Here is a 22,335-nt window from a genome sequence, read left to right as displayed (position 1 = left end):
TCTCACCAAAACAGAACCCAGCCATGCCCCTTATTATAGCTCCTTATCACGCGCTCACAAAACTGAAAATCTTAATTTCCTCATGTGCCCGCAAAGACTAAAATTCTGTCCCCCTGCATAGAGACTCCTATAGGGGGGAGGGTCTCACTGAGATCAAAGGAGAACCATTATGAAGGTAATAGGCAGAAACAAGATAAGACCACATGACCCTTCAGTGAGGGAAAGCTAATGTGACTACAGAAAAATCAAATGATAAACAAAATTCTTTTAAGATTTACTTTGTCTTTAATTGTATGTGTATGTATGAGTACACATATATACACATGAGTGTGTTTATACATACACACACGCACAAACACAAGCGTGTATGCGCACGTTGAGTGTAATGCCTGCAGGGGTCAGAAGAAGGTTCTAGACAGTCAGAGGCAGCTGTGAACACCTATCTGTTATTCTGAGGTTCTTGGACACTGGGAAGTAGATTCCAGTATTCTGGAAAAATCAGTGTGTACTCTCAACCACTGAGACATCTCTTCAGCCCAAAAAGATTTCTTTAAATTGTTTCTTTAAGCAAAGTGAAAGTAATGAAACACAAAATGTGCGTAGTTGAAAATTCATAAAAATTGAAACCTAGCACATTTAGATTTATAATTCAGATCCACTAATTAAGAGACACAGAACCCCAGACCCCATCTAAACCTCCCTGTGTCTACATATATTTCTTTACCTACGTATATATTAAGTATGTCTGAACGTCTCCTGCAGGTTCTGGCACCATTGTGCCCTCCATCCATTAGTGCCAGCATTATACTACCTGCCTGGCCACCTGCCATCCCAAGGTTGGAACACATCTACTAAAACCATTGTATGGGTTGGAGGTGGGAAGCAATCAAGCCTATGGTCCACATGATGCCAAGAAGCTTGCGAAAGCACTGGCTGCCAGTGCCCTGAAGAACAAAGGGCAGTCCTAATAGTAGGAAACACAGGGAAACTTCTACTAATTCAATAAAGACATTTATTGGGTGCTTTAAGAGCCTTCAAGGGCTACATAAAATGACAGATTTACATTTAATACCCACTTGACCAAACTCATTAAAGTTGTAAGAGGTACTCTCTCATGAAAGATCAGATATCTTGCTTCTAGAGTATTAATTTTTCATAAAGCGCTGGCAAGGCAAAGGCGATGAAATCTGGCAGACAATGACCAAAGCTGTCCTGCTCCACTCTTTGTCCAAATATATCAAGTTCTTATCACAGGGCTGTACGGATCAGAACCTTTTAGCCATCACTTAATGGCAGTGATAAAGTACCAACAGAAGTGGAAAGCAAATCCTTTGAAGGACAGTAGGTACCAAAAATCTATTCCTAAAAAACATTTAGCAAGACTTCATGGCAAAGATAGCAACGGCAGTGAGACTTAGGGATGGGCTGAATACAAACATGGAAGTACCTCAAGTGAAGGTCCTGGAATTCAAACCCATTCTAAAGAATGCACAACACCTTTCCCTTTCCTAGCCCTACGTGAAGACAGAATACAGGGAACCTTACATGAGAGAGAGGAGAGGAGGCTATGGCCAGCAGCAGGAGTACTCAGCAGATGCATGCTAGGAAGTGGAATGACCCCAGTGAAATCAGAACTGTGCTTTTGCTTAAATGCTAATTATAGAGAACTTGCTGCAATAGAATTCTCGTGGCTCAAAAGTTTGAAAACTAAAATACTGTTGCTTATGTAAACACTTCTATATAATGATACAGACTAGAATCTGGATGAGCCCCAAAAGCATTACACTGTGTGAGCCACAGACAATGGGTCATGTACATCACACAAGTCCATCATTAGAAAACACCCAGAGGAGAGAATTTCAGTCAGAGAGCTATCACAGCACTCTTCTTTTAGTCAAGGACCAACTAGAAGAGAATCTGTATGAACACTGGAATGACAGAGGTGTCCTAAAAGTGGAGTACGATGGTGGGGGCACAGCTCCACAAATCAGCAAAAGTCGTTGAATGAAACTGCTACACTGGAGGAACTTTAGAGTTGGAAACTATATTTCAATAGAGCTTTTAGAAACAACTGGCACATGCACATTTAAATAGATTTATATCCTGTGTACATTTGTACATATATAGTAGCTCAGGGGGGAAATACTGTAAGAAAGGAAATGTAGTCATAATACTTTACCATTTGGCTATGAAAATATTTCCAGTGCTAATGATGTATCATGTAACCTATAAAGCAACGATAAATAGTGGCTTAACAAATAATGTCTATTAGATGGAAGGAGGTATGCTTATAAAACATAATTCCTATCTTTAGCAGCAGAAAGTCAGAGGATATGAACAACTGATAAACAGGAAACAGCAGAATGCAAATTCTGCAGATCCATGACAGTAGCAACAAAAAAGTTGCTTTCCCAGAAGAATAAAGTCTGTGAACTACCTGAGGAGAGAGAGTCCTCAGGGGCAAAAGCCAAGGCCTAGCACCCCATGTAGGTGAAAAGCTGCTGCATGGGTCTGGCCGTCCTCCACTAGAGGGCGTAAGGACAACATCACATACATTCCGTTCAGAGCTCGACACGGAGGGGGGTAGCACAGGGGAGGAGACAGAAAGACAGAGACAGAGAATGATGTACTGTAAGGAACAGGAAGTATTTAATCAGGAATGCATCATTTTAATGTACCCTCTAGCTGGGGTAGGCACAGCCCGGGACTGGGTTACACAGGTGGGCAGTGTACGCTTAAAGACATGGGCACCTTATTTTTTGTTTGTTTGCATTTATGCTGAGGCTTAAACCAGGGGCTTCATACATCCTAAACAGATTTTCATTCCCAGTTGAATTTTGAAAGACAAGAATGACTGGAATAATGTTTTTCCAGAGTCACAGATTATAATCCATTAGCAAGTCCAAGAAATAATTTCCATCAAGCAACTGTTGGCCACAATCAACAATTTTTTAATAACATGGAATAAAATGGAAAATCTTAAAACACTTAACACATAGCTGTGGGGTGTGGTAAAACTAATTCTGAACAAGGCGTACATGTGTCGGGGTGTGTGCTAGCCTGGGAACTGAAAGGCATACCTTGGAAAGGCCTGTGTCCACTTTTAAGCTGGGAGGCCCTGAGCTAGGTGACTGATGCCTTCCTTGTGTCTCCACCCACCATTTCTACCCATGAGAAGCAGAGCAGCCAGCATCTGTCTGCCACAAGGCCGAAGGACTGCAAAAGCTATATTACTGTTGTCCATACTTCCCAGTAAAAATAACTATAATTCCGGAAAGCTCATTGCAAAAAAACTGGTCTGAGGGGGCTGGAGAGGTAGCTCATCGGTGAAGAGCGCTAGTTGCTCTCACAGAGAGAATCTAGGGTGAGTTCCCAGAACCCACACAGGGGCTTACAATCATCGTAACTCCAGTTCCAGGGAATCTGGTCTCCTCTTTTGACCTCAAGGTTACCAGACACACACATAGTATTCATGTGTACATAAAAGAGGCAGAACACTCATAAAAATAAACAAATCAATAAATCTAAAAAATATTAGGTTCATCTGAATGAAATAAAGTTCATCACTTTCAGCATGCCCTCAGTGTTAGCACCCTCTACACATGAGCTCTGAAAATTCCACTTCTGTGAATCACGAAAGCATATCCACACAAACATTAAAAACTGTTAGAAAAAGTGGTTGTTCAGCCAAACCAAGAGGCTGACAATATAACAATAATTTCCTCTAATTTTAAAATAAAGAGATAAACTATGGGCCACGAGCCCTTAAAGCAAGACAAGAAGAAAACTTGACAAAAAGAACTTTGGGACAAGCGCTTTGGTTGTCCCAAACAGGAACAAAGCCCAATTTGGGAGAGCTACTCTAAAAATCAAATAACACACAGAGCTCTGTAAACTGAAGCCCCAGAGCACCTTACAGACATTTGTGTTTGTAATTTACCGATAAGAACTTTGGGACAAGCGCTTTGGTTGTCCCAAACAGGAACAAAGCCCAATTTGGGAGAGCTACTCTAAAAATCAAGTAACACACAGAGCTCTGTAAACTGAAGCCCCAGAGCACCTTACAGACATTTGTGTTTGTAATTTACCGATAATCCCATTTCTACAGAGACTCCAACACCTGAACCTAAGCCAGTCTGGTTTTGTCTCAAATACAACACTTCATCCCAAACAGCTTAGATGTGAGGCATGAGATGTGCCTGAATTAAAGCTCTGAAGAGGACTACAACAGGGTATTGCAGTGTTGGCTTCCCACACTTAGCTCTAGCATTCCCACCACTACTGAGCATGTCTCAGACGGGCTACTCTTTTTACCTACATGAATCTGCTTCTATCCTTATTCATGCCTGCACGGAGGTGACTCCAAGACAAAATTCAACCTAGTCACTCTAATGTTAAGGTCTTCTAGGGTCTGACAGCCAAAGTCTCTCTCTGCTTGGCAAGGTTCTAGGGTCCAGGGTAGGATCTGGAACTGGATGTGGAGTCCCCTGTTCACTTTATCCCTTGGGTCACCGAGCTGATGGCTCAGCCATCAACCGATCAGCAACTGATCATGAAAGATGATTGAAGGGAAGTAGGGGAGGGGTCCCAGGATTCCTTCTCTAGGTCTAGGGACTGGCTACACTGCTACTAAGAAGGAAAACTTTAACTGCTCATCTTTTTTTTTTTCCTGTAACCAGTACTGTAAAATGGCTTCCAGCCCAAACTGTAAGGGGTTGTAAAAAGGGGCTCTCTGATCTGAGATTAGCTCCTGTGCAGAGGCAGGCTACCTTGAGACCTCCACAGGCTAAAGTAAATATTTCCCTGCTTATGGTATGCTGATAGTTGGATTCTGAATCACTGCTGACTTGTTTGTAAATAGGTAAGAAAAAGAAAAGGGGAAGAAAGTAAAGATCATTCACATATGCTCCAGGGAAAGGGTGGAAGAAGTTAAGAACTTTAACTTCATTGAATTCTCACAAGATTACATATGACAATGGTGTTTGATTTCTGCTAGCATCTCCTCCGTAGAAACTGCTTCAAGTTTAGGCTATGAGTACTATAGCATCAGCCCATGCATACACACAGACAAACAATCAGACAAGCAGATCTTTCATATTCATACATACATTCAATGGACAAGACAAAAGGAGCTCCTCACATGCAGATAAACAACTGACATGTACTCATGTAACATATCAAAGCAGACATACATGTTTATATGGAAACACATCTATATACACATTTATAACTCATAGAGGAAGTGAATTCCAGCCAGCTTTCATTCAGTGTGCTTCCACCACCAGGATTCTGCCAATGATGTGTGTGTGTGATGCCACCATTTATTGTATGGTCTTTATACCTCTGAGACAAAGCTCCTAGAAACGAAATTAACTCATAGTCAAAAAGGCAATTAATCACAAAAACAGATGAATTCCAAAATACAACAGATTACATGTTTTAAAATTAAAAGTTTTTTTATCTATATATCCATTAAATAAGTTCATAGTGAGTTCTGAGTGACAGAGGTTTGACGAGGCCTACAGGTTAACAGGATCAAAAAGTTACAAGAGTATGTCTTTTCAATTAGGACTGACTTGGCTACACATTTTTCAGCTATCTTTGGGACGATAATCTTATCCAGCTTTCATTCCAAGAAACAAAGTAAATTTAAAATGACGGTATATAATGCTGTAAGGTAACAAGGTATAAGAAATTATGACAGAACAGTTGTATATGATGACATCAAGGTTTGTACTTAATTAGATATTGCTTGGTAGTCCCATCATAATTTGGATTCATGGGAAATTTAAACCATCGTACTTATATTTATGGTATATACCAAGATTTATTGAGTGAAGGCTATCAGGCTAAAAATCTGCCTTAAGCCTGTATCTTAGTAAGGCATCTGGAGGTCCACAAAGGTACTTATTGCAGCCATAAACTTTCTGAAGTTGTTTAAGAAGTTCTAAAACAATTTCACTTTTAAAATTGTTTGAATCAAATCAGTAATTCCATGATCAGGAATTAATTCATCTAAATAGCAGTACATCTATAAGATCCCGTAAGAAGGTCGTTCAATCAAAGTGTATAAATACCCAGAAAGTGACGATTCATACCATACCAGAGTATAGAGAGACACAGCAGTGCACAAAGAATGAATGTCAGAGACTGGAAGTAATTCTGGGGTGCATCATGGTAGACCCTGCAAAATACCAGATCCCCTTCTAGAAGGCCTACCTGCCAATGAGCTTTTTAACAGAATGTCTCCTGACAACTCTAGAAACATACAGAACTCCTGACAGCAAAGCCACCTCGGCTATAGTTGCTGCCAGGGTACTTCTAATCAGATCAGTTGTTAGGTACACTAGCTCTGCACTTCCTAGCCATGCTTCCAGCCCTCCTTCCTGATAAACCCTGTCACAAGTCTGCATTCCTCCCCCAAGCTCTTCTCACAGCTGCTGGGCTATATGCAACCAGTTTAAGTTATTACAGTAGAACTAGCTACTATATAAATTGATGAAACTGAAGTTAGCAGAGTTTCCTTGCAAACAGTTCACATATGAATTTGAAAGCTTTGGGAACATTAATAAGACACTAGAAATCTTTGCTCAGTCAGATTAGATGCAAGCAAGACAAATGTAAAGACTAAGAAGGAACAAGAACAGACTTCCACGGGGCTACTAGGAATGCCATTAATGTTTCTCTTTGGCAAAGCACACACACTGCCAAGTCTGGCGACACACCTATGACCCCAGCACTTTGCAGCCTAACACAGAAAGATCCTAAATTGGAGGTAAACTTGGAACACACAGGGAAGCTGTCTCAAAAAACAAACAAATATTAACAGACACTGGACGTTTTGTGAAGCCAGGTTATGAAACAACTTAGCAGCATTTCTAACAGCAGCTCTGTAAGCACATAACATGCCTTAGCCTCCTACTGAAAGACTGAAAAGCAAACACATATGTTTAAGTTAAAATACAACATTCTGAGTTAAAGAGAAAGTTTAAAATTACTTCTTCACTTCAGCCAAATGCTTAGTTAACCCCTGGTGGCCTACTACAAATGACTGTTTCATCACAGCTAAAATTAGCCTTTATCCTGTGCCACCTAGTTGGTCCTAGGGCTGTGTCAATGTAACTGTCAACATCCTTTTCTACTCTCAAAAGTGCCCCAACTTGAACAACAAATTACTAGTCACCTTAATAATAGTAGATATAGAAAGTTGTGACACTCAGGTGACAAAGGACCAGCCTTCAGATTCCTGTTTTATTTTTAAAGTTTTCTCTGAGAGTCAATTCCAAACCAGTATCTTAGCAAATCAGTGAGGTTTTTATAGAGAACTAAGCCCTCTTCTAATTGGACTACCATTCCTAAGTCCCTTCTACACAAGAACTCAAGACCTGACACATGCAAACTATCCTCCTATTTAAAAGTTAATACAAGCTCACAAACAGCCTCATTTTTACTATACCTGGGGACATTTATAAATACACACATGGCAAATTGTAGTTGGCTGTACACCAAAACTAGATGTTAAGACTCTGCTGCTGAAATGGCACACTTTGGTCATGGGGCATGGAGAGCTCAGGCTGAGGCTGGGAAGGAAGCATCCTCTGCAGAAGTGCCAGAGGCTGCTGCTCAGGTGCAGCAGACATCGCCAAAGCTCTCACTTAGCGGTAGGACTTTCCTGTAATACTGACACTGGTCAGGCAAGAGGTGCCTGCTAATGCAACAGTGGCATGGCTTTTATAAGGATAACTAACCACCTTCTGACTGGAATCAAGTCTGCTTCACAAGAAGGAATCCATGTCTGGTGCTATCAATCTGGCCAAAACTCTATGAGGATGACACGGGGTTGCAAGTCCCGGCAGAGAAGCTGCAACTGTGGTTTGTTCTAAATGGACATGACATGCTAGTCAAGTTGCCACCTAAACAAATATGCTTAGCCCCATACAGATTGGTGCTGCTGACAGCTTTGATCAGAGGAACCCCTCCCCACAAGACAGTATTAACTCATACCTGAGGTATGAGAATAAGTGATAAGTGATAAGGCACTGAGAATAAGTGATCATGTAGCATTCAGCCATTATTGAGACATCTATGTCACCCCCTCCAAGACAGCATAAAAGAGAGGGCAGAAAGAATTGAGAAGGACAAGCATCACAGAATGCTATCTCTGGATGACATGTGTGTGGCACTCTTGAACTCACAGCAGCTGTAGTTACCTGGACAAAGCTGGGCCATCAAGACCCCCATGGAGCAGAATGGGGCTCATGAGGTCTGCTTATCCCTATGGATTTATAGGTAGTTAATGGTTTCTTTGGGGGGGGGGTGTTCGCTGATATAGAAACGCTACTATAAATAACCCCTCACTTCATGCTTCTAAAATAGCCTTAATAAAACCCATTAGGCTGGGAATGGAGGGAGATGAAGCAGAACAGGGATAAACTGGGAAGGGAAAAGTGGCAGCAGCAGTAAGAGAAGGACAAGAACGAGTAATGGGAGTGTATTTTATGTGCACTGGTGTTTTGCCTGCATGTACGTCTGTATGAGGGGCCAGATCCCTTAGAACAGGACGTACAGATAGTTGTTAGTTACCTGCAGGTGCTGGGAATTGAACCCAGGAAGAGCAGCCAGTGCTCTTAAACAATGAGCCATCTCTCCAGCCCCCAGTAAATAGGATTTTAAACCACTAAATGGCATCACCAGCCTAAAATCTTGCGTGGCTTTGATAAATACTCAGCTTTTTTGAGCTGATTCTACATCTGTGAAACTGTAACACTGTTTGCCTTCTCCACTTTTACAGAAAGACCACACTGGTAAGTACTAGTGTTTGCTTGAGCACTTGATGAATGAAACAAATTGCCATCCAAGTGATTGATCAGGAAAAAAAGGCTGTGCTCACCTTGATTAAGAAACCCAATGTAGGCTGGCAGTTAGGAACACTGTCCTCTTCCAGAGGACCTGATTTCAATTCCCAGCAATCACACAGTGGCTCAGAACCACCTGCAATGGGATCTCATGCCCTCTTCTGGTGTGCATAAAAACAAAGCACTCATGTATATAAAATAAATAATTTTTTTAAAAAATTAAAAAAAAAAAAGAAAAAAAAAAAACCCAAGGTTAGAAAAACTGTTAAGCACACTGGCCACTGTTGCTGAGGACTTGGTTCAATTCCCAGCACCCACAAGGGAGCTCAAAACCATCTGTAACTCCAATGCCAGTGGATTAAAGCCCGTTTCTGGCCTCCGTGGACACTAGGCACACATACATGCAGGCAAAACACTCCTACACATAAAATAAAAATAAATAAATTTTAAAACAACATTAACAAAAATACCTTGTCAGGTGTGGTGATGCACACCTTTAATCACGTGAGAGGTGACAGCTGTGATTTCTAAACCAGCCTGGTCTACAAAGAGAGTTCCAGGACAGCCAGGGCTACATAGAAAGAACATGTCACAAAAACAAAATACTATCAAAAAGAAAGAAACTGAAACCTCTACCAGCAGATGGGTTCTCATCTGATTTCTTTATGATGGCTAAGCATCATAGAGTCTAGGAAACTTCTAAATGGAAGTAAAAGTATATGTGTGTGAGTGAGTATCAATCACCCTACTTTAAAAGAAAGGACACAAGCACAAGAGAAGTTTAAGATCTGATTAAGTGCTGACTTTCAACTGCAGCCTTGGGGAAGGAATTTTACTGGTTTCCTTACCTTTCCAAAGGGAACACTTGCCTCATTTAGTGTAAGAGAAGCCTGAGAGGATAAAAAGAGAAATCACTGCTGACAGCATTCCACAGCAACCAGAAAAGCTTAGATGCTGATGAGAGCCTGGGTAGAATTAGTTCTTACATGTTTAGAGCAGAACCCCCCAAAAAAATAAAAAAGAAAGCAAATAAAGACACACAATTAAAATTCACCCCACCACCCCATCCCCCCTTCCCTCCTGGATCTGCTGAGACAAATCCACACTTGGGAGCTGTAAAGATCACAAGTTTAGTTCCTGCCCAGTGCAAACTGCTCAGTGACCACTGTTTCACACTGATAAATGCCTCCCAAATCTCAGAGCATGGAGAGAAAGTTCACAAGGTTAGGTGCATTAATTAGCAGCACTTATTTGGATTCTGTACCCACCAAGTACAACAAGCAGCTATTCAGTACCTGCATATACGCACTCTCCCAAGATGCCTAATTCAAAAACCCACCCAGAGCAAAAACAAACCCCAAGAAAAGAAACTGAAATAAACCTTTCACCATTGGAATGTGCCTCAAGTAAAAGCAGCAGCTCTGTCCCACAACAAAGGGCCTGCACCAGCCTACAGCTCAATAGCACAAATAAATAGGCACACAGATACAAACAGCTCCCTGCTGCAAAAGAGGAGAAATAAAGAGTGAGGTGCAGAGACTGATATATGAGCTTTAACAAATTCTTGCTAAGTCCTTTTGCTCCCTTATTGATCTGCAGTTCTGCACAGGAACACAAAACTGGATATTACTCTTCAGAGCCTTTAAATTCAGAATTCTATTTCCCTAGAGGTGTATCAATTAACCTACCTTCTGACCCCCAAATAGGCAATGTTTTATAAATAATAAACTGTGCATTACTATGTAAAAGTAGATTAGGAGAATGAAGGTGCTCTCTTATATGTTAGCACCATAGATAAAAAGCAAAGGGTGATATAGGGAAAAATTTCTTCTAATAAAGCAGCCCCTACCACTCCAGCTCTCGCTCTGCATGACTGAACCACCAGCAGGGATTTTTAATATTAGAACTGCTAAACCCATTCTGTAACCTACTTAGTCGGAATCTGTAGGGGCTCATCTCCGGGCACCAGCATTTGGTGGCCAAGATACAGAACTATCAAAGGTCATAAATACCACAACCAGTAGAAGCTCAAGGGCAGACCTACACTAGAAAGAAAAGCATGCACGGTATATACATTCCCTTTAGATTTGGAGGCAGCGACCACATCTTTCAAGAAAAGCTCCCATATTCTGTTTCAACAGGAAGGATCTACTGGGAGAGGAGCCCTGAGAAGAACAACTCTTCTTCTGTCCTTCCTCTCCTACCTCTGGGCACTCTGACGTCAACCTTGCAAAAATTCGAGCACTGGGTAAGTAGTCTTTAATGTGGAAGGCAACCATGCAGAGGACTGTTGATTACCCTAGTTCCTGAGATCGGCTTCAGCAGCTCTGATGTGATTCAGTCACCTTCTAGACTAGGAAACTACTCAACCTTTCACTTAGCACTGCCACTCCATGTGTTCCATGGACAAGTGTGACATGGGTGTCTTGTTTTGTTTTTGAGAACCCTACAAAGAACCTTGAATAAGCCGTCAAAGGTTATTAAAAATCACCCTTTCAAACATCCTACAAAATATAAATGCTCCCCCCAATAAAAAGAAAATTTCACTGCTGACAAGATGAAGTTCACATCATTTCTCTAAGGGATGGCCTTATGGGTCCAACCCTATCTCTGCTCCAGCCTGTTAAATAACATAAAGACTATGAAGGCTTTACATACAGAGGCTGAAAGCTTTACATACTGATTGTACTGAGGCTGACTTGTAGGAAGTACTACTGCCCTGGCTTAAAGACATCTTGGGACCATCAACCCAACAACAAAGGCAACAGAAACTGCATTCTCAAGTAAGCTTTCCCTTATACAACCCACATGGCTAAAAGCCACCTCAGGGGAGAAGAATGAAATTGTCTTGTGGCAGATTATTGCAAAGACTCAAGCATCTGTGCAAGCAGAAGCCAAGTGATCAGACTCAAACATCTGTGCAAGCAGAAGCCAAGTGATAGAAAATAAAAAAGATAAGTCCCATTCTAAGAAATAAGAGGTCCGCTGGGCAGTGATGCCATAACCTTTAATAATAGCACTCAGGAGACGGAGGAAGGTGGATTTCTGAGGTCAAGGCCAGCCTGGTCCACAGAGTAAGTTCCAGGACAACCAAAGCTACCCAGAATGCACCCCCCTTCAAAAAAAAATACATAAATAACTAGGGGGCACTAAGAAAATAAGGCTAAAATTACACAGCCTGGAGATGAAAAGTATTAGAACAGATATACTGCTAAGAGATTGTTTCTCCTGTAAGACCCATAATTAAATAACAGGACTATAATACCTTTAGGGTTAAGAAATGAAATTAAGTCATAATCTCTAAAAGCAAATTCAGTGGTGAAACAAACTAATTTGTAAGTAGTTTCAGGAAAAGTTGCTGTTCCATTCAGAACACACTAATAGAATTAGAAGCAACAGATACCTACCTGGCCATCCCGTGCTGGGAATCCATGATAACCCGGGGTCAGTGGCTCGTTCTAAGAAAATAAATAAATAATAATAATCAAACTTTAAAAGAAAAGGAAATATTAAGAATCAAAATCATCTAAAATAATCAAATATGAATTTCTGCCCAAGTTCCCAAAATCTTCCATTTCAATACTCTACCTGCCTATCACACACACAGCCCCCAGCTGAGTCCTACAATACCATAACCAGAAACACACCACAGACAATCCCAGTTTCTCTTTATGCAGGTAAACTGTTTCCTTTCTCGTGTACCTCACACTGAGTTCTACTGAGACCCAAGGAGAATAGGTCCTAACTTTGTTCACCCCTGAAGTTTGAGCAGACCCAGAAGCTGACATAGGACAACAAGAATTCCACACGTTTCCATGTGCATTCACCCTGCCGAGAAACGTTTTTAACCTGGAAAGTTTCAATTCTTTCTATCAGTTCTTTTAAACCCAGATGAAATTCCACTGCTGCTCAAGACCCCCCTACCTGTGGACTGAAGTGACTCCTAGCGTGCACACAAGTTAGTATTACTTAAATGATTTGCACAGTTCACTTTCCATGTTATTATTTTAATTTCTTCCTTTTAGAAATTCACATTTAGTGTGTCTCCTCTTCACAGCAAACAATTACATCAAGATCCCCGAGGGCAGAGGTGCTAGCCAACAAAAGCTATGCTACTAATTCAGTACCGCTGCGCACACACACCATGAGCTCGCACTTTGGCTGGCTAGATCCACTTGATTATTCAGGCAACAGATACTGAGCGTAAAAATTCCAAATTAATGTTAAAAGACTTAAAAAAGGTGAATAAAACAATGTCCTTGCCTTGCAGGAAACTTTGGGAGGAGACAGGGTGTACACAAAGGAGAAATGATGGCATACCACTTCTTTGTAATTTCTGAGAACTCAATGGATCTACTTAAATACCCCATCCTCTCCCAGGCCCTTGGATTTTCATTCATAGTAGAGAAAAGAGGGATTTTCACTGCTTGGGCTTCACGGGAAGAGAATAAGTTTTCCACTTAATGGCAGCTACCAAGATATGCATGGGTATGTCCTCAATACAGAACTGAAGTCTGCAGTCCCTTCAAAAACATAAGAGATAGCCAGGCGTGGTGGCACACACTTTTGATCCCAGCACTCGGAGGCAGAGGCAGGCAGTTCTCTGTGAGTTTGAGGCCAGCATGATCTATAAAGTGAGTCCAGGACAGCCAGGGTTATTATAGAGAAACCATGTCTCAAAAGAAAACAAAAACAAAACAAACAAACAAACAAAAAAATACCAGAAGAGGCAGCGGCAATTTAAGCCCATAGAGTTCCACTATGTCTTATCCACCATGCCTCATTCGGATCTAGAACAATGACTAACAAATGGTGGACACCTAAAAGAATACTTACGCAAATAAATGGAATTGGTCTTATATAAGCTAGGAATTCTAACCTGTTATTTTCTGTATATTTATAGTATCCTCAAAAAAAAAAAAGGCAAAAAAACACTAGTCAGTATTAGAGATAGCTGCCTTAAAACTTATGTATATCAAAACCAAAAAGTTCTAAGAAGAAACAAGCTGAAGAATAAGATTTCTGAGTTCACCACAAAGCTGTATCAGGACAATGTGACCCTGGCCTATGACAGGCATGTCTGCATAACGATAAATTAATTCTCCCCCGCACCCATTTCTTCGTGTGTGCTGCTGGGAAGTTAGCCTAGGGCCTCACACTAGGCAAGCATTCTACCACTGAGCTACGTCCCCAGCCCTTTTATATTTAAATAAAAGCCTATGACTCTGAGAGGGAATGGGGCAAGGACTAGACATGCAGCCCAAAAGTATAACTCAGAATTACCCAAAAAAAAAAAAAACAAAACAAAAGAAAACTCACAATTACGACCAATTAATGTTTTTAAAGGATGCCAAGAAAGTCAAAGGCAGAAAAAACTGTTGTTTTTTAAGAAATGCTGATGAGACAGTTGGATAATTGGACATCCACATGTAAAAGGAGTTAAAGGCCCATGCCATATACTAAATTAACTCCAGACAGATTGACCTAAAACTATAAAATTCACGAATGAAATCTTCAGCGCCTCTGGACAAACAGCAGTTTCTCTACTATGACAGCAAAAGCATAGGAGACAAGAAAGTAAGGTCAATTAAACACCATTAAAAATGACAACTTTTGTCCTTCAAAGTCCACCAGGAACAAAGGTAACCTACATAATGGAGAATACTTATGAATCACATTCAATAAGAGGAAAGTATATAAAGAAGGGGGTGGGGCGTGGCAGGGCAGTGCAGAAAGACTAGACAGGAGAGGACAAGGAACAGGCTCCTGAAAGCCACAGGCACCTTACTTGGTATGGAGTCTGCAGATCTACTCGATGTCATCCCTCACAGTGACAGTGACAAAGATGAGAGGAAGGAGGAAGAGATCGAAGCAACGAGATGACACGGGAATGTGTGAGGGCCTGTTTCCCACCTGTGGAAGCAACGCTGGCCGTGGCCTGCAGAACCTAGTAGTCAGGGGCCCTGTTCTCCCCATTCTGCAGGCTCTCATCTCCACAACCATCAAACTATAAGACTTCAACCTCTTCTCAGAGGGGTTATATATATGACTAAGAAAGTCAAGAAGTCCAAGCGCTTGCTAACAAGGACGCATGCCCCCCAAACAACAGCCCACATCCACATCCTATGTCCTGACATCCGAGGGCCAACAGCACAGAACGCTGTCTTTAAAAAGATCATCATCTGGGAAGCAGCTATCGTCAGAAACACTAGAAGCAAAGACGGAGCATCACCACCTGTCACACCAGAAGGCTAAGGCTACTGGGAACTCTTCGGGTGCTGGGGAGCCATGCCTCAGAGTAGTCTAAACTAAATGAAAAGGCATGGCTTTCCTTTTAAATTTTACCTTAACAGTATGTGTTTTGCACATACTGTGACTGTGTGTTTTCCAACAACTTGCTCAATGCTGGGTGAAACCCCATTTCCACTAATGCACACGACTACATTCCACCCAGTCTCAGTGCTGCTCTAGTCCAGCATCCTTCTAAATGTCAATAGGTGTGTCCGTTCTACTTTCTTGCTGCCGAACACTGAATTCCTCAGTTATACTCTGTGCTTACTAACCACACAGCCTGTTGGTATCCTTTTAGCGTTGACACCATTTCCAATCCAAGAGATCAGCAAAAAGCAAAATGAAACTACTACAATTGTCAGGATTGCACAAACAGGTATCATCATCATACCTAATGTAAAAATATGAGTATGCTGGGGCCACTGACAAGCAACGGGACAAAAATGCACAGTGCATACATGATCTTAGAACCCCACTGTTCTCTCTATTCTAGAGAATCACTAGTGCATGTGCTCAGGAAGTGTGTGCAGACTGTCCCTGTTGTCAGTCACAGTGAAAACCTAGAAGGAATTTCAGTTTCCTCGCAATGGGGAAATGATATCACTATGTGATTTCAACATCCTATGTACACGTTTAGAAATAAAGGGGAGATCTCTAAGAGATTTAAGCTCATGTAATTCAGCTTGGATGGCATGCACTTTAGAGGTAAGGTATCATGCTGGCCCCGTGTTCAGTTTTTAATGAGTGTGAAACCAACAACTGAAAGGTTGGAAACAGAGATGGAACTATAAGGGAGTTCGCAGGTTAAACAGAAATGAAGCACATAAAAAGCAGAGCATGGTGGTGAACCTGCAATCTGAGGAAATGGGGTAGGGGCCAGGAATTTAAGCCAATCTTAGTAACAGTGAATTCCAGGCCAGTCCAGACTATGTGAGATTATGTCTCAAAAGCCCATAAATTAACTAATTAGTTAACTACATACACGTAAGAAGTACAATAACAATCACAGAAATGCTTATTAGCTACAGAGGCCAGCAATTAAACCTGCGTGAACATGAGAAAAGGCAAACCAAGGTCGGTAAGTAATTGTCAAGTACGACAACCACAATGGATGCTGAGTGTACAAGTGGACACTGAGAAGAGACACAGAAGACAAACGACACTGACTTTCCTATCTTTGCTGACACACCTAGGTCTGAGAGATCCACTGACGCAGAAGAACCTTCAATTATGGAGCAATGTCTCTTTGACAGTCAAGGCACCACTGTCCTTGCTACTGAAGGCTACAGTCCTGATGATTAGAAGGCAAAGTTAGTGAAGCTGTTAAGAAGGACAGGGCCCAGGCCTGGAGAGATGGCTCAGTGGCTAAGAACATCGTCTGTTCTTCCAGAGTCCTTCCTACACTAGGATTTTTCCCTCTTCTGGCACACACGTGTGCATACAACAGAGCAATCATATATATTAAAGAAAAAAAATTTTTTAAAGAAAGAACCACAGGGTTCTTATTGAAAGGGGTAGGGGCACAAAAGCCTAATATCCCTAGCTTTTTATTAGGACAAGACCTCCAGTAAAACTGTGACTGATGGTACATGCTGAAAAGAAAAACAGTATGTTTTTGTTTGTTTGTTTGCAGCAGTGGTCAGTTTCTGCTCTCATCTCAAAGGCAAGTGACCAGCCTAGGGCCTCACTCATGTCACATAAGTGTTCTACCCTATGAAACAGACCAGACAGCATTAAAGCTAAGTCTCCCAGGCACCTGGATTATGCTTTACCCACCTAAAAGTTGGATGAAAGATTGTCACTTCGTTTGTACCACTGAAAGCTGGGTGGGACTAGAGCCAAAAACACTAAATATACAATGAAATAAGCTAACCAATTAAAAAGTTCAAAATCGACTCCACTGTTAGGTCTCAGGCAGTCCAAACAGCCAGAAACGGTTCACACTGGACTATAAGATTTCTGGCAGGTAGATAAAAGCCAGCATTCCTCAGGAACTTGTGAAACTGCTTCCCCTCTGCCAAATGGAGTCACTTCCTCTACCTCTGGCAAAAGGGACATATGGCTCCTTTGGCGTATACCTGTAGCTGTGAATGAAAGCCCATTTCACACTCCAGGCTCTCGTCCCTATTCACAAGTACTCGTTAAAGACCTTAAAACCTCCGCTCAGGTCTCTGGGCTCTTCCCTCCCAGCTGCTCACCTTCCTTGTAATCTATTCACTATTTCTGCACTTGCTCTCTCTTATTCCCTTTCACTAAGCTCTATTCTAGCTCTTGCTAATTCCACTATTCTCTTCTGCTCTCCCACCTCCCTAGCCCTGGCCATGTCCAGTCTGATTCCATTACTCTGTCTCTGGACTATTTAGATGACCTAGGATGTTCATTCTCTCTCTCTCTCTCTCTCTCTCTCTCTCTCTCTCTCAATAAAACCTTCCCTAATAATGGAGTGGTCATTTAATAACACAAAATTTATGCCTTGGGAGAATAAAGTATGTAAATTTAAGGTGAGAACTGACCTGTTCTCCACCAGCACAGCTTGAGCAATGCCACAAATTCTGACTGCCCCATGACTTAATCTCTGAACTGAATTTATTGCCTTGCATGCATTTGGAACAACGGAAGGAGAAATTATTTACACCACATGGACTCTCCAATTCCTCAGAATATTTCATTACCTTCTCCACTGCAAGTTGCTCTTTTTCACGTACTGGGTCTAGTTTAAACAGAGAAGGAAACCAATTCCACAGGCATTGAACACGAGCCTAAGCCTAAGCTAACAGGTGCAAACTGAAGTCCAGCAACAAACACCGCTAGCTCAAGGAGAGACACTGATAAGCAACCATGAGTCTTACTCTGCTTCCAAATCAGAGTTCAAAGTTCTTAGAGGTAAGATGAAGGTTTCCAGCGGGCAGAGATCTACTAGCTGTAGCAGGCTCCCAGTTTAAGGTTCAATTGTTAAGTAAACTGAACTTTCCTGCCATTACAAAACACAGCTCACTGCACCTCCTGCTCACCACAATGGATGACTGGGCTTTGTCACACTCAACACTCGGACATGGCCCGACCTTGTTGGCTTTACTACTTGTTTGTTATAACTAGAAATAACCATGTAAACTCGTCTTACACCAAAATCCAAGACTGTGCAGGCTCTTCATAGCCCATCTTTCAATCAGCCATGAGATTGAAAAGAAAAATCAACCCTTTCTTTAGGGATGAGGAGGCTAAGAGGCTAAGAGAGGTTCTCCAGTCTACCTTTCAAAGAGACAGGTGCCAAGTAAAAGGCCCTGGCCTGGGAAATTAGAATTCCCTGCTCTCAAATCCTAGTCACCTGACACATCCAACTCCTATCTCCTTGCAGCAGGGAAGGTGTGGACTTTGGAAGTCAGAAAGACTCACTTTCAAATACTGGATACTTTCTAACTGCCTGATGCTAGCAACCACACCTCAGTTCCTCAACTATATAAAAGAGAATGTCTGCTTAACACAGCAATGATGATTAGGGAACACAATACAAGCTTACCTGGCACAGAATTTAACACAGAGATGCTCAAAAAAATGACTTCCCGGGTTGCAGTTTCTACCGAAATGACTCCTAAGTATAGACTATAGACTATAACTATACAACTTCCCACATCTCCAAACAATTAAGCTTCTCTTAGCTTTCTCTAACATCATTTCCTCAGGTATGTGTATGGCAAATGACCGTCCAGTCTCAGAGATTCTAAAAATTTGATAAAAATTATTTATGTTGACCTGAGGACAGACGCACAAGGCCAACCTAGGTGACACAGCAAAACCTGCTCAGAAATGGACCTAGCGGCAGAAAGCAAAACTATGTTTAAAAAAAAAAAAAAAACAATTAAAATCAGGAATGACAGCATATGCCTGTAATCCAAGCACTCCAGGGGTATAGGCAGGAGGATCAGGAGCTCAAGGCTAGCTTCAGCTACACAGACAGCTCAAGGCCAGCTTGAGGCCCTTTCTGAAGAAACAAAAATTAAACAACTGAACTGTAGCAGGGCGGTGGTGGTGCACATAGACACCAGCACTCGGGAGGCAGAGGCAGGGGGATCTTTATGAGTTTGAGGCCAGCCTGGTCTACAGAGTAAGTTCCAGGTCAGCCAGGGCTACACAGAGAAACCCTAACTCAAAAAATAAAGCAAAACAAAACAACAACAACAAAAAGGACAAGCAAATGAATAAAATCATTAGCATCTGAAGAAGAAACGGGTGAGGTTACTTCTAAGGTAAGCAAAGCAACTTAGCCTTTTACAATAAACGTGCTTCACGCTCTAGGCAAAACATGCTGCTGCCGTCCATCCCCTGGGTTTTTTAATTTACTTTGTCCTTGCTTTTATTGTTTAACTACCATTGTTCATTAAAACATTACTATTTTGAAGTAAAAAAGAAACAAGATTCTCCTTTAGTTTACCCCTTCCAGTTCTAAGACTCATGCTCATAGAAGCAGGGCCCCCAGTCTGAACACATGACACCGTCACCATGATGTCCTAATTGGAGAATGCCAACCATGAAACTTTGTTTCACGTGCAAAATTATTTACAATGCAATATAAAAGTTACCTTTATATATGTAAAGGGTACATAAACTATATGAATTTCATGTGTAAAATTGAGTCTCATTCCAAATCTCATTCCAAACATGTGAATATTCCAAAATACAAAAAAGCAGTAATCTTAAATTCTGAAAATTTTTTGGGTAAAGGATATCCAACTCACATAAATATTATTAAGCACTTTTCCATTCTTAAAAAGTTGTGGTTTGTTATATATAAAATTTAGCATTTTTACAATCACCTAACTCTAGAACTTTCTAGGTTCCGCAAGTGAAACTCTGTGTACATTAAACACTAACTCTCTGTTCTGTATGCCTTGGCAAACACCACTCTACTCTGGGTCATCACAGTTCTGGCTACTCAGACACTTTATGAACAGAACCTGAGTGCCTGTCTCTCTGTGGCTGGCTCACTTCACTGCCACAGGATCTTTGAAGTTTATCCACACTGTAGCAGGAGCCAGAGCCTTCCCTCTAAGGCTCAGAAGCACTGTACTGTTTATAAACAACATATCCCACCATCTTGGACACTTGGGCTGCTTCTGCCTTTGGCCACTGTAGTAAAGCTGCTAAACATCTATGCTGACAAGCACCTGCTCACCACCTGCCTCCAGCTCATCTGGGTTTCTATCTAGGAGGAGAACTATGTCCCTGGTGATTCTAAATTTTTGAGTCCCCACCATGCTTCCTACTTTCCGCAGCAGTGGCACCATCTATCTCACATTCCTATCAGTACAAGGATTTATTTTCTTTTTTAAGTTTTACTTATCTTTTTGATGTGACTGCTCTGTCTGCATGTACACCTGCAAGCCAGAAAAGGGCGCCACATTCCAGGATAGATGGTTGTGAGTCACCATGTGGTTGCAGGGAATTGAACTCAGGACCTCTGAGAGAGTAGACAGTGTTCCTAATCACTGAGCCATCTCTCTAGGCCCAGCACAAGGATTTCAATTGCAATTTCTTCCCATCCTTATAGACACTTGCTTATTTTGTCCTTTTTTTCTTTAATAACAGCCATTCTATGGGTGTAGCATGCAATGACGACTTTCATTTTCTTTTTCTTATAACTAGTGAACTCAGCATCTTTTCTGTCCTTATTGGACATTTACCTAAGTTTTACAGAACTATCTTGACAGTCCATTAAAATATTTTGTTTAATTGAGCTGTGGAAGATTATTTTGCTAAAAAGAACAGGAAAAGGCCAGAGCCTTTTCCTTGGCACCTGGCTTTAAAAAGTGCTATACAGAACCTCTCTCGACCTCTTAGCCTCCTCATCCTTATGGAAAGGGGTAGATTTATCTTTTAGATCTCATGGTCCAGTTGTTGGTCTTGTTTTTTAAAACCAATCACTTAGCAGATACATGATTTGCAATTTTTTTCTGTTACTGAGTTGCCTTTCATTCTGTTATTAGTGTCTTTTGCTGCATAAAAGGGTTTAAATCTCTCAATTTTGGTGGGTTTTTTTTTTTTTTGGTGGGGGGGGGGGGCGGGTAGGATTCTGCTCTGTGGCCCTGGCTAACCTAAAACTCAGAGCACTTCTGCTTTGGCTCCCAGGTACTGACACGACAGGCACGAAATGCCAAACCCAGCTAAAGAGTTTAATTTTCATAAAGTCAAACATACTGGTTTCTTTCTTCTGTATTCTGTACATTTTTTAAAAAGTTCCTTAGATCTCCATCCATTACCATCCTCTTCAGTTCTAAAAGTATGAAATTAAATAACCATTCTATGCATCTGCTCATATTTCTATCTCCAAACTGCCATCTCGCCTGAGCCCTTCACTTCTGCTTTGCTGGCATGCATGATGTGAAAATTTGTCAGTAGAGGGCACAGCAGAGACACCTCAGGAGGAAAAGTCCTACCCTCTCCTACAGGAAAAGCAGTTTCCTCCATCCAGCTCCTACACAGCAGCCAACAGCTGGAAGCTTCTCCAGGAGCCCTCTGCAGGCTGATACACAGCAGAAGACTTCTGGTGAGTAAATTTCTCTTGAATTTTCCAACATCCTGGAAGGTGAACTTCTGGTGATTTGATATTCTCTGCCATCATGAGTTATTATCATGCCCTCTCCAACAAAGTCCAGACCTGGTCTGGAGAGGGAAAAAGTCCAGGAGCCACTGAAGGTGCCAGCTCCTTAGGTACCCTTCTTCATGAGTAGATGCTACTATATCAAAGTTACATTGTGCTTTATCATATATCAACCATCTTAGCATATTATATCCACTACTATGTATCCCATTGTTTAGATTTTATCTCAGTTAACATGAACTAATCCTACATTACATTTATCAAATTTCCTGTCCAAATTCCAGCAATCTCTCTCTCCTGGTCAGACCCAGACTGCTAAAATGAGACGAAGTGAAACAGTAAAAGCTACTTACTAGTAAAGAATAAATGTGCTTAATGTCTTAACATATTACCTCACTAAAACCCTGTGAAACATCACTTCAACAGTAAGGAAGCAGACTCTGAAAAACTATAATTTCCCTATAGTATTACAAATCCAAGTCCATTTAATGCTCCAGTTTTTGCTGGTTCTCTACTGTTATTTGTTTCTTCACAAAGCCTAGAAACACATCTACACACAGAAGGACACAGCAAGTCCCACTACTACCCTTTGAG

The 22,335-nt window shown here is 41.4% G+C and overlaps 1 protein-coding gene across 33 annotated transcripts in view; it reads right to left on the bottom strand.

The window, feature by feature from the left end:
• The window catches only part of Rbfox2 (RNA binding fox-1 homolog 2), a 242,875-nt gene that overhangs the window by 145,828 nt on the left and 74,712 nt on the right, over positions 1 to 22,335 (bottom strand). For 21 of the 33 annotated variants that reach the window (XR_009593675.1, XM_060389156.1, XM_060389159.1 and 18 more), the window contains exons 2-3: positions 12,263 to 12,313; positions 9,704 to 9,745 (exon numbers count right to left, since the gene is read on the bottom strand). Coding sequence is in view for 31 of the 33 variants with exons in the window: in XM_060389156.1 (XP_060245139.1) it covers positions 9,704 to 9,745; positions 12,263 to 12,313 (93 nt within the window). In the remaining 2 variants the exon portion in view is untranslated. The remainder of the gene's footprint in view (positions 1 to 9,703; positions 9,746 to 12,262; positions 12,314 to 22,335) is intronic. The other 12 variants (XM_021636732.2, XM_021636736.2, XM_060389164.1 and 9 more) reach the window with 1 other exon arrangement.

This window comes from Meriones unguiculatus, chromosome 8 (genome assembly GCF_030254825.1).
Source record: "Meriones unguiculatus strain TT.TT164.6M chromosome 8, Bangor_MerUng_6.1, whole genome shotgun sequence".
Lineage (NCBI taxonomy): Eukaryota > Metazoa > Chordata > Mammalia > Rodentia > Muridae > Meriones > Meriones unguiculatus.
The sequence above is the reverse complement of the archived record's forward strand: the minus strand, read 5'-3'. Positions and strand labels throughout refer to the sequence as shown.